The 13,114-nt window shown below is 50.6% G+C and overlaps 1 protein-coding gene across 3 annotated transcripts in view; it reads right to left on the bottom strand.

Annotated features, from left to right (window-relative positions):
* Positions 1-13,114, bottom strand: part of EFCAB6 (EF-hand calcium binding domain 6) — a 252,818-nt gene that overhangs the window by 172,174 nt on the left and 67,530 nt on the right. For all 3 annotated transcript variants that reach the window (XM_027540564.1, XM_027540563.1, XM_027540565.1), the window contains 2 exons: positions 5,554-5,690; positions 1,282-1,394 (listed from right to left, as the gene is read on the bottom strand). In XM_027540564.1, the coding sequence (XP_027396365.1) occupies positions 1,282-1,394; positions 5,554-5,690 (250 nt within the window). The remainder of the gene's footprint in view (positions 1-1,281; positions 1,395-5,553; positions 5,691-13,114) is intronic.

The following is a 13,114-nucleotide window of genomic DNA, read 5'->3' as shown; positions in this document are numbered from 1 at the left end:
TGGGATAATAATATCCACCTCACAAAGCTGTTGAGAAAAATAAAATTGAAAGTTAAGTTTTATGAAGTAACTCCACAGAGCACAATAAAAAGATGTTTTTTTTAAGATTAATTTATGTGACATGCTTTATCTTATCCATCTTATTAAAATATTAACAGGACTAGTCCTATTAACATATATGTACGTTCATATACCTACAGACACACACACACACCTGCACGCACACACGCACACATACTTCTTAAAGTCAAGACGATTTCACTTGGCTTTGTACTCAGTGAAGGGCCTATTAGTCCAGTGAGTTGCAGGTGAGCTAACACAGTGTAAAGGATGAGAGGGTCCTGGGCAGCTCATATGGCCTAGTAATTCCCCAAACTAGTAAGGCTTTGAAAAGTAAGAGTCCTGGGGTCTGCTATACACTATCTCAGTTAGTGAAACTGGGCTGAAATCTGAGAATTTATCGTTTTTTTTTTAAGCTTGCCAGTCAGGCAGATCAGGGAATCAGAGGAGGTAGTCCATGCATATTTGCTGCAATCACTTGTGTTGATCCCAGACAGTGACAACCCATCTTGAATGAGCCGGTCCCACGTGGCAAACCCCTGAGGCAAGAAAACTCTTGCCTCAAACAACCTACAGCCGGAAGGGAGCACCTCCCGCTGTGTGCTCCATACATCTACCTGGAGGAGCTGCACCCCTGCTCTCTGCAGAACTGTGCAACCCAGGCATTGCGCTCCAGAGGCTGGGATTTCCACCAGCACGAGGAAGGCTTTTCCTTCTCAAGGCCGTATGCCTACACGAGCCTGGCTTTAAGTGTCCGGCATAACCACACCGACTACTCAACTATTTCCCCTTTTGTATCAAGATTTGTCCCATCATTAGAAGAGCAGTTACATGTTCACTGTCAGTAATTTTTGAAAATACAGAGGTAGCAGAAAGAATCAAATACCCAGAGATGTACCACTTAAAAGACAATCCATAGTTCAGATTTCCTTTCTAATCATTTACTGATATCCCACACATATTTTTCCAAGTTATAATTAACTTTGTGGAGATCATTGCTTGTGGCTGCACAGTTTATCACGTGAATAAGCTGTGACTCACTTAACCCTTTCCCTGTTTTCAGACATGTATGTCATCTTACAAATAAGGATACCGTCACTGTCTTGGTGGATAACGCATTTTCCGTATTTTAAAGCACTTCCTCAGGACAGAGTCACAGACGAGGAACTACCATGCTAAAGGATATTGAAATCTTTAGCTGTGTGCTTTAAAGATACTGACCTTGACTTCCCATATTATATTTAAGGTTCAAGTCGTTATTTGAACCGAGGTTCTTCAAGAAAACGTTATAATCCACTGCAGCGTCTTTATCGATATTGTAGTGTTGTGCGAACCTAAAATAGAAGCATTCATTAGTATTCAGAAATTACGATACAGAGCATCTAAATGAAGCAGGTTTTTTACTGAGGTACCTTTACACTGGGGCTAGCATTAATTTTAATGCATTTCTCCAGCTAGAGCTAGAAAATAGAAGTAAACCCTAGGAAATGTTCCTGTAAGATTTTTGAAATGCAAATACCCCTGAAACTAGCATAATCAACTATGCCTCAATTAAAAAATAAATTAAATAAATAAAACGCAGATATTTGGCGGGGGGGGAATCTCATCACTCTGCCTCCAGAGGGCTGTGTATTGGTATGATTGGACAGGAACGTCTTCGGACTCGTGAAAGGAACGCCGTTGCCTGCACCCCTAGGGTCCTCTCCCCTCTCTGGTGGGAGTGGGTGAGGGGCACCTCTGCACTCAGACAGCAAAAGCAGGCCCCATTTCCTTTAATAATTGGTGGGAGATGGATCTGGGCCATGAGTCAGCATACGATTTCTATAACCAGACAAATCTAGAGCTGGGGGAGGACAGAACACAGCCCAGCTTCTTGACCAAGTACATCATTTCAGAGAGAAGCTGTGCCCAGGATGGCATATCATTTTAAAGCAGTTAAAGGTGGGAGGGGGGAGCTTTTCTTGGAGCCTTCTAGGACTTGCATGTATAGAAAGAGAAATTTTTAAAACACTTAAGCAATGTCTCTTCCTGAAATATACAGAGACACTCTTTTTTTTAAGTCAAGATAAATGGAATGTTTGGATTATTTTCTTTTTTGTTTCTAAAATGAAATTTCTATTACTCAAATCTGCTACTTGATAAATGGTTTTCTAGATAATTTCTGCATTATTACATTTATTTAAAAAATTGACAGTTTTTAAATGTTTGGTTATATTGTCTCCATATGTATTGGTTTCTATAATTATCTAATTTCATGCTGCTTCCTAAAAATTTAGTAATTATCACTTAAAGTATTTGTTATTTTTGTTTTCCAAATTTAACAAAGAGTAATGTCGTGTATTCATTTCAATGCATACCTTTTTTTTTTTTCCACTTTGGTGAATCCTGCCTATTGTCCTAATAAGAAAAATTATCTTGAGATATGATAGCTGCCAGATGTTAACACTGAGACTCCCTAAATAGCTCCATCTTTCATCCGTAGACTCTGCCTGGCAAACATAAGCTGTAAGCACAAGAACCCAGAAGGTGGCCCCTGATGGGCTCCTTTCCGAGTTGCTGTCCTGCAGAAAGTCTCCGCTGCTCTGCCGCTCCAGGAAAATGTCAACATCCTGATAAAAAAAAAACCCGTCACCGGCTCTCCCGCTTCCTGTGAAAACTCAGCATTCCTTCCAACTGGCACTGGCTCAAGAAAATCCTGACCTTTCCTGAAGTTCAGCCCACCGGCATTCGTAATACCTGCTACACCGTCGCTGAGAACAGGCAGACACAACCCATGGTAATATTTCCTACAGATATGATGCGAAAATGAAGCCTCGGTACTTCCCAAGGATGCAGTATCTCAAAAGCCTTTAAAAAAAAAAAGAATCAAGGCATTCCCAATCCCAAGTTGGACACATTCCCAAGACTCAGCAATAAAGGCCATTTTCCCAGGGACTTGATCTGCAGGCGGGAGAACCCATACGTGTGTAGATGCCCAGGGCAAGAGGGCCACGTGGGAAGGCTGCCTTCAGAGACAAAGGAAATGATGCCAACGGACCCATAAACCTCTTCAGCACCGCCACCTACACCTGCGCTTTGGGCTGCATTCACCTGCCCAGGCAGCAGGCTGACCAACTGAGTTTGTTTGTTTCTTTGTTTTTCAAGGTCACAAAAATGATTTTACCCGGATTCAAATACTTCGTCCTGCAGGGGAACGCACGGGACAGTACAGGGGTGCGAGACGGGAAAGGAAGAGAGAGCCCCGCGGGTCTCAGGACGGTCGGGCCAGGCGTAGCACCTGGCAGTGATCGTCTCCCCCAGTTCTTGTTTCCACAGGCTGGATGGTATTCTGCAGCCTCAAGAGAGCTATTTCTCAGAGAGCAGAGGGCACCCGTGGAGTCTTTATGATTATGAGATTATCGCTGTGAAACTAGCGCCTACTACGTGCCAGGCACATGGCCAGGCACACTTGGCACATTCCTCCAGGTCCTCCAGCCTGGAGAGGCAGGCTCCTGAGTCCCCATCTCTTTAAGAGAAAGCTGACTCTCAGGGAGGCCCAGGAATCCAGGGAGGGCAGACACAGACTTGACCCCAGGCACGCCTGACTTCAAAGCCCAGCCCACGCCCACTTCCCCGTGCCCCCCTACCACCCTCCCACGCTGAAGGCTGATATTAAAGACAAAGCTGTCAGATAAAAGAAAGCATTCAAAAACACATTGTGTTGCCTGCTGAAACACTGAAAAGGCAAAGCTAATACTGAAGCAGCTTCTCAAGGAAAGAGTATATTCTCCAGCTTCAATAAGAAAAGCATTAAAGCAATTGAAGAAATGGTCTACTTTTGATCTTCCCCATTTCAGTTCTAAAGCAAAGCAATTCTATTATGTTAAGTTCCTCCAGCCTTATCACACAAACAGCATTGTTTTTGAGGCTTAAAAAAAATCTCAAATAAAAATTTGTGGAGTTCTTTATTATTCAATACTTGTGAGATAGGGAAACAGACAGTAACATTTTTTATAGATTTACTAGGTTGGGAGACTGCAGTGCCAAACACAAGGTTTATTGTCAAATAAAACACTGTTTTGTATTTTGATTGCCTGTTTTAGAAGAGTGTTGCTTCTGTTCTATAATTGCGTGCACAAAATTATTTAATTTGTTTTGTTTGGATCTTATTCTGGACATTTTCCCAGTCGGAAAGATGTAAAAATTAAAACATCTATTATGTCTTTTATATTCTGAGGTGGGTTATAAAGAGAAAAAGAAGAAGAAAATATTCAAAAGACTCGGAAATATCCCTACTTTAAGTCTCCAGGCTTTCCAGGCCCTGCCGTGGTCTGTGAGGCTGCTGTCATGTGCCCTCCAGACTTCCTTGCTCTGGGAGCAAATTCCTTTCCTAACAGAGGCAACGTCATCTTTATTTAATAAAACGACGTAAGCAACCACAATGGCCCATTTTACTAGCGATTTATAACTGCGGTGTGATGTGAAACCCTAGGCTCGGGGGGAAATAATCAAGCTTGGTACTTTTGTTAATGGCCTAGAGGGTGCTGAGAAAAGCGGGAAAAGGCAGGAAGACGACGAGGACCTCTTGACTGAGGTTACACATGGGTGCCCCTTCCAGAGGCTTCCATTCAAAAGTCAGGTAACCACAGAATCTGAGCATTTGGCTTCTTCTAAATGATCTGGAGCTTACTGGAGGCTCAAAAACTGTGCTGCTTCCACACCCTGCCCTCGAGTCAGGAGCAGGTGGCCGCGGTTTTCAAAGGCCACGGAGCAGCTCCTGTATCCCCCCAGCTCTGCCGTGCCTGCCCCAACCCCGGCAACCACAGTTCTCAAAGGAAAAGTCGGTTTCTGTTACTACATCAGGATAGAGGGCCAAGAAGGAGCGCAGCGACCAAAGAATAAACGGTGACATTTTCACTCTTCTCCTAACCCCAGGCCCGGAGCAGGAGTCATCTGTGAACTGGACTCCTGGGTGGCAGAGGGCGTGGTGCCAGGCAGGCAGAGGGAGATCCTGGTGATGCATGGCTCAAGTAATCGAGATGAGCTCGGAGCTGCAGGGCAGCGGACTCTCACCCGAGACGGGCCGGAGGAATTGGAGCCGTTAGCTCCCACTTTTGAGAATTTGTGGAGAGCTTCAGGAACATGAGAGAAACGTCGACTGAGTATCTCTTTTAAAAATGGTCAAGACAGAGACTTCCCTGGTGGTATGGTGGCTAAGATGCTGCACCTCCCAATGCAGGGGCCTGGGTTCGATCCATGGTCAGGGAACTAGATCCCACGTGCTGTAACTAAGAGTTCATATGCTGAAACTAAGACCTGGCACAGTCACATAAATAAGTAACATAAATATTAAAAAATAATCCAGTGTTAGAACTATTTTAAAAAGAAAAAACAGTCAGACAGAGAAGGCGGGAGGGAAGATGCTGCTTGGATCCAGTAAACCTGACAAGTCCCATTTTGAAACTGGTTGGCGCTTTTACTGAGCAGTGTCCCAGCGTACCTTTGCTTACTTACTTTTTGTATTCCTCATCTTTCATCTTCAAACAGAAGGTCTCCAGAACCCTCCTCAGCTCGTGTGGCTGGACCAGACCAGTTGTGTTAACATCAATGAGCATAAGGGCTTTGATGACAGTTTTAATGTTTTTGAAAATCTGCGTATAAAAAGCGATTTAGGAGAAGTCAAAAGATCCAGTGTTAAAAATCAGGATGGTAATAAAACATCGGGAGGATGAACGTGTTTAAACACTTCTTGTAAAATAAAATGTTTCCAAAGACGCACACTCGTAGATATTGCAAAATGACACATCTGTGGAAAAAAGGACACTTTCCATTTCTTGAATGTTTTCAAAGCAATTTTCTCTATAAATGGTCTTAGTAAGTTGAGAAAAAAACTTTCTGATGTAAAGTGGTAGGTCTCATACACAATTCATTCCCTTGTAAGAGCCACACAAAAATCTTTTTTGTTACTTGATACTTTAAAACTATAGTTCTGGCATAGCTGGACGAGGACAGTTTTTATTTTTCATAGCCATATGCAAACTATTTTTACTAGGAGCTAGAAAAATATGAGTATATATTTCAACCCCTCTGAATTTTTAAAAGACGTTACAGGAAAAGTTTTATAGCAATCTTTCCCAAATCTTTCCCAAATTCAGCAAATGCATATTTATTGAGCATGCGGACCTGAAAGGCATTTGGTAAGGCCCCAGGAAAACACAGAGCTGTGTGCTGACCCTAAGCTACTTCTGCGTGGAGGAGAGAAACAGCTCAACGTGGGGCTTGAGGCTTGGGGCTCAGCGTGCCAAGGCCAGAACCACGTGAGTGAGTCCTACAGAGCCCCACAAAGGAAACACCATTTCCCCACTTTTATTTAAAACTGAGGTTGAGGAGGCTGCATGAGTTACCCATCATTGCCCGGTTAGACGACGATGATGTTGAGGGTCCATCCCCCAGCATCTGTGGTCCCTGGATCAAGTCCATCCCCAAACCTCACCTCCCGCAGAGACAAGAAGACATGTAAACAAACGTTGCCCAAGACGGGAACCACGGGAACAAGAGCCCAACACCAGAGACAGACAAAGGAGGAGCTGTGGGTCTTCACAGAAGAGGACAAACGCCTCCAGCGGAGCCCCCTGGGGGCTTCCTGCAGGAGGCGGCATCTGAGCTGGGAGAGGGGACGCTGAGTACAGCGGGTGGGAAGGCACGCTTGTGCAGGGAGGGTGACAAACGTCCAGTCCGACTGGATCCTGGGAGGCCTGACTCCACATCCCGCTCCAGATCAGACCAAGTCCAGCCCGGACGCAGAGGGGTCAGTGTCCCGCAAGGAAGGGGTTTAGGGAAGGCTGCAAGATGGCAGCGTTGTTCCCAGTTTCCTCAGCGTCTTCACTGACTGCTCCCTTTGCTGCTCCCTTTGACCTGAAGGAGCCCCCTGGCAGCCCGCCCACCCCAGGGTGAACGTCCTGGGGATCTCACCAGAGGAAGCACTGGGCTGGAGGAGGGATGGCCCCGTCCCTGGCTCCTCCTGGCTGGGTCATCTTGTCCCCTCCCCTGCCCCAATCGGAGGACGTCAGCCCTGCACACCGGCCCTGCTTCAGCACTGTTCGTGCTGTCCACGCAGACAACCTCTGACTCAGCCCCGTGTCCTCCTCCCGTCCAGAGGTTACCTCCCTGCTCACACTCACCCCTTGTCACCAGTAAGTGCTGCTCTCCAAAACCAAGCCTCACGTCCAAGGACCCCCTAACTTTCAGCTCCCTTCCCTGAGGGCTGACCCCCTCAACCTTCTTCCCTCCACCACCCTGCCACATTCCATCTTTATACCCCTACCATGGTCCATCTTTGGACTTCCCTTGTGGCTCAGCTGGTAAAGAATCTGCCTGCAATGCAGGAGACCTGGGTTTGATGCCTGGGTTGGGAAGATCCCCTGGAGAAGAGAAAGGCTACCCACTCCAGTATTCTGGCCTGGAGAATCCCATGGACTATACAGTCCATGGGGCAGTCCATGGGGTCACAGAGTCAGACACGACTGAGCGACCTTCATGGCCCATCTTTATGCTCCCGCCACACTCCATTGTGAGCGACCTTCATGGCCCATCTTTATGCTCCCGCCACACTCCATCTTTATAACGATCCACTACCTCTGTTCTCCGCCCGCCCCTCTGCCTGCCTCCTCCTGTCTGGGCGAGACCCTAACCCTGGCCAAATCCAACTCACGGCCTCTTCCAAGTGCCCGATGTGGCTGGAGACGACAGGCCATGGAGCCCTACCTGGTTCCCCTCACTCAGGACACCAACCCCGCCAGCAGCGGGTGCATGGGAATCCTTGTCTCCGCTCCCCACCATCTCTGCTCTTCACTTCCCTTCCTATCCGTCTCCTTCCTCTATCACAGATAACCTTCCCCCTTACTTACACGGACGACAGAAGCCACTGGAACCCAACACCCTGTGCTTCTGCACCCAGGGACCAGGTCCCGTCCTCCTCTTACTCAGGGACCAGGGACAGGGTCCCGTCCTGCTCTCGCCCAGGGACCGGGTCCCATCCTCCACACCCAGGGATAGTTCCTGTCCTCTGCACCCAGGGACCGGGTCCCGTCCTCCTCCGCACCCAGGGACCAGGTCCCGTCCTCCTCTTACTCAGCGATCAGGGACCGGGTCCCGTCCTCCTCCACACCCAGGGATTGGTCTCATCCTGCTCCGGATGCCGACCCTGCTCCCCTCATGCACGTGATGATGTCTAGTACCTGAACCATCTTAGAAAGGAGACCTCCCTCCTCGCCTGGGCTCTGCCTCTAGCCGCTTCTTCCCTTGTGCAGAAATGCCCCCGGAAGAGCTGTCTGCGCTTTCTGTCTCCATCCGATCGGCTGTGTCCCCACCACCGCACAGAGACTGTGACCCTGTCGGGGTGGTGGCCTGGCCAGGTCCAGGGGCTCCTGGGGCCCATCTTGCTGCCCACACGTCAGCCCTCCACCCGGCTCAGCGCCCCCTCCTCTGGGCACACATTTCCACCCCGGCTTCCACACCCGTCCCGGGTTCTCCTTGGGCTTGGTCTGCTCCCTGCTGGTCCCTCTGAAGTCTGGGAGCCACAGACTCAGGCCCTGGGTCTCCTGGCTTGTCTAACCATACTCCCGCCTGGGTGGCCCTGGCCTTGGCCTTCATAACCAGGATGGCTCCAGCCATCTGTCTCCAGCTCTGGCCTTGCCTCTCAGCCTTAGTCAGGACATCCCCCTTGAGAGTCCAGCAGACACGGGCTCCACCTGTCCCACTGCGGCAGGGCTGTCCCGCCAGATTCTCTCCTCACACCCATGTTCAGTCCCAAGAGCCCAGTGGCCCTCCTGTGACGACTTTTCCAGGATCCAGCCTGTGTCTCTGCCTCGCACCCTTGGGCTGGGCTGGGCTGGGCTGGTGGGACCACCTCCCATCTGGGCTCCCAGTGTCCATGCCCAACCCATGGCTGAGGCTCCAGCAGCAGTGGGAGGTCTGTGTATCCAGGGCCAGGCACACACCCCTTTGTCCACAGTCCGCCTGCCACTCTGACTCCTACAGGTCAAAGGCCAGGGCCCCGCAGACTGGCTCCTGGCAGCGATCCTGCCTCATCCGGGGCCCTGCCGCTCCTCAGGAGTGCCGGCGAGGCAACTCTGGCCTCAGGAACATTCGCTTTTCCTTCTGCCCAGAACTTTCCTCCCCAGACACCCACTGGCTCTTCCTCCGCTTCTCTTGGGGCTTGGTCCATGTGTCTTCGTATCCAAAAGGCTTCCCCTGACCCCACGCCCAACCCTCATCTTCCTGGTACTCCTCACAACTAATTTCAAGCCCGTCTTTATTGCCCGTCTCTCCCTCAGGGATGTGGGCTCCCTGAGAGCAGGGTTCTGTCGACCACGTCCCCCGCCCAGGGTCTAGAGCAGCTGCCTCAGCAGAGCAAACCAATGAATGAATCCAGCTTCTTTCTTTTCACCTGCTTGGGAGAAAGCCACACTCTGAGGAAGCTAGGTTCTATGTCTGCAAACACACCTCCCTGGAGCCAACCCTGAGAGCAATAAGGATTACATTCAGTGCAATCAAGGCTACAGTAATAGCATCATTAAATAAATAGTCATTGGATTTTGTCATGCGCCAAGCCCTGTGCTAACCTGTACACACGTCTCCCACTTCTACCGACGAGGGGGCCTTGGCTGAACTGAGCTCAGTATTCAAAACCCAGAAGACCAAGCCCGGAGCTGCCTGGACAGCATGGGCTGCTGTGAAACGGCTCGAGCGTGTCCACCCTCAGCTCCACCCCTTTGTCTGAAAGCACGGAGCCCCAGCCACTAGAGCACTTGTGCCTGAGGCCAAAAAACAAAAACAAAAAACCCTCAGCACTTTGTCTGATGCCAAGTCCTGATTCACCTCTTCTGGTAAAACGGGAGGACGGGAGGCGATGTGCTTTTTTAAAAAACCCGAAGCAACCCATATGGGCCCCGTGGGGAAAGCGGGGAGCTGCAGAGCTGGCACGGAGCACACACCCAACCGGAGGTATGTCTCCAAGTCTCGTATCGCTTGTCAGACTGAAGCTTGGCAGTGTCTCGGCGGAGCTGCAGATGGTGAGGTTTATCAGAGGCACCGGAGCTGGGGCCGCGGCGTGAGGGCTGCTCCCACAGGGGACGGAAGGAGAAGCGGCCCGAAGGGAAGGAAGGGCATGCCCTGCCCCAGCCCACTGCCCTCGCACTTGAGGAGGGAGACGAGGAGAGGGAGAGGGGCAGGGAGACGAGGAGGACCGCGCAGGGAGCACCCGGCTCCTCTCTGGGCCGGCCAGACGCCCGCCACTTGGGCTCAGCAGGGACACGTCAGCATTGAGAGTCCCTGCCTCTGAGCCCCCTGCTCCCCACAACCCACCCCTCACACTGAGCGCCCTCACGTCACAGGCCCTCCCGAGTCTCTTCAACCACAGCCCAGAGCCCTGGACGGCCTGACCCCCACGACCTCCTGACCTCACCCGGCCCCCTCCAGCGACACAGGCCATCCTGCGCTTTCTCGTCCAGAGAGGCTTCTGCACGTCCGGCTTCCTCCGCACGACGGGTTCCCTTGAGGCCCTCATTCAGGTCTCAGTCCCATGTCACCGGGCCCCAGAGGCCTTCTCCATGGCCTGCACAAAAGTGCGCCCTCCTCCCTTTCCTCCTTCGCATTCGCCCACACCTGGACGTGTCAGATTTCTTTCGATTGTCTTCCTTATTCATTGATGCGTAATCACCATGAAGGGGATTTCAGTTTCTTTGCTGCTGTATCCTCAGGCTTAGAACAGTCCCTGGACAGAGCGGGTGCTCAGAAACACTGAGCTCGCTGCCTTCACCACTGCCCAAATGCACTCCTGGCCCTGCCCCTGTCCCCCCTGGCTCTCCTGACTGTACCCTGCCCCATCACTGTCCCCCTGACTTCCATCTTGACATCTTGGTATAGCTCTGTCTGAAAGGGGTACCCAGCTCCTCCCCCCAGGAGGGAACCTCCCTACTCTCTGCCTGACCACGGCTCTCCAGGAGATCCATCACCCTTCACTTCCCCCCAGCTTCCCAGGGGGAGAGCTCAGAGAAGGCCAAGTCCATGGAGGGAGAAAAAGGCTGTGCAGCTTACAACAAGGGAAGGGCCTCCTTCCAAACCCAGCTTCTCAGAAAGGAGAGGGTGGTCTCCTGGCACGGCTCTGGGGCCTGTGGGAGAAGAGCTCCCTGCGCTCCATGCGTGCGTGCTAAGTACATGCTAAGTCGCTTCAGCCATGTCCGACTCTTTGTGACCCCATAGACTGTAGTCTGCCAGGCTCCTCTGTCCATGGGATTCTCCAGGCAAGGATACTGGCGTGGGTTGCCATGCCCTCCTCCAGGGGATCTTCCCAACCCAGGGATCGAACCCACCTCTCTTACGTCTCCTGCGTTGGCAGGCTGGTTCTTTACCACTAATGCCACCTGGGAAGCCCTCCTGCACTCCAGGTCCTGCAGACTCTTGCCTACAGCCTGTTTCTGTATGCTGGAAAGCTAGGAGTGATTTGTACATGTGTAAGTGGTTGGTGATTGCAGCCATGAAATTAAAAGACGCTTACTCCTTGGAAGGAAAGTCATGACCAACCTAGATAGCATATTCAAAAGCAGAGACATTACTTTGCCAACAAAGGTCTGTCTAGTCAAGGCTATGGTTTTTCCAGTGGTCATGTATGGATGTGAGAGTTGGACTGTGAAGAAAGCTGAGTGCCGAAGAATTGATGCTTTTGAACTGTGGTGTTGAAGAAGACTCTTGAGAGTCCCTTGGACTGCAAGGAGATCCAACCAGTCCATTCTAAAGGAGATCAGTCCTGGGTGTTCTTAGGAAGGAATGATGCTAAAGCTGAAACTCCAGTACTTTGGCCACCTGATGCAAAGAGTTGACTCATTGGAAAAGACTGATGCTGGGAGGGATTGGGGGCAGGAGGGGAAGGGGACAACAGAGGATGAGATGGCTGGATGGTATCACTGACTCGATGGACGTGAGTTTGAGTGAACTCCAGGAGTTAGCAATGGAGAGGGAGGCCTGGCGTGCTGCAATTCATGGGGTCGCAAAGAGTCGGACACGACTGAGTGACTGAATTGAACTGAACTGAAGTGGTTGGGAAAAAAAAATCAAAAGGGTATTCTCTGACACGTGGAAGTTATTTATGAGTTTCGAATTTCAAGACCTAAAAGTAGATTTTAATGGCACCCAGCCACGCCCGTTCATTTATGTAAATAAGTTTCCTCCAGAGGCCTCCCCTACAGAAGCAGAGTTGAGCACCAGGCTGAACCATCTGGCTGACCAGGATAAAAATACTGAGAATCTTCACAGACATTCGCGATCCTGTTCCACTCCCTTGCCTGCACCTCCACGGTAGGTGTCAGGCAGCATCAGGTGCACAGACAGAAGCAGAGTTAAAAATGGGGGCTGCTTCCCTGGTGGTCCAGTGGTTGAGAATCCCCCTTGCAAGGCAGGGGATCCAGGTTCAACCCCTGGTTGGGGAACTGAGTTCCCACAGGCCTCAGGGCAACTAAGTCAACACACCGAAACTAGAGAGTCGGTGCAAAAGACCCACGTGACGCAGCGAGATCCTGAGTGGTAACCAAGACCCCATGCAGCCAAACAAATAAATATTTCAAAAATAAATAAATAAGAAGAAAACCAAAACAATAGCTAATTATGACTTTGAGTTAAAGACTCGGGAGCCAGAAAATGGCCTGAGGCTCTCTGACGACCTGCCCCCTAAGTCTTCTCTTCCCAGCCACCTGTCCCATCTCCTGCCCCAGACTCAGTCCCCACTCCATCCTGGGTGGTCAAGGGCCCGGACAGGAGCCTTCCCGTCAAGCTCTGAGCCCTGTGCCAGGCTTAGGAGTGCATGGCCCTGCCTAGCTGTGTCCCGGCCCCCATGGCCCCTGCAGCACCACGGCCCCTGTGAGAAGGCAGCATCTAACCCTCTTCCTGGCCTCAGAGTCCCCATGTGGGGAGATGACTGAGTCCAGGGGGTGATCAAGAACCAAGCTATCCAGGGACAGGAACCACGGAGAAGATGCGCTAACAAGGCTGGAGTCTGCCCTCTGGACAGCAGGGTGGGGAG

Source organism: Bos indicus x Bos taurus, chromosome 5 (genome assembly GCF_003369695.1).
Source record: "Bos indicus x Bos taurus breed Angus x Brahman F1 hybrid chromosome 5, Bos_hybrid_MaternalHap_v2.0, whole genome shotgun sequence".
NCBI lineage: Eukaryota > Metazoa > Chordata > Mammalia > Artiodactyla > Bovidae > Bos > Bos indicus x Bos taurus.
The sequence above is the reverse complement of the archived record's forward strand: the minus strand, read 5'-3'. Positions and strand labels throughout refer to the sequence as shown.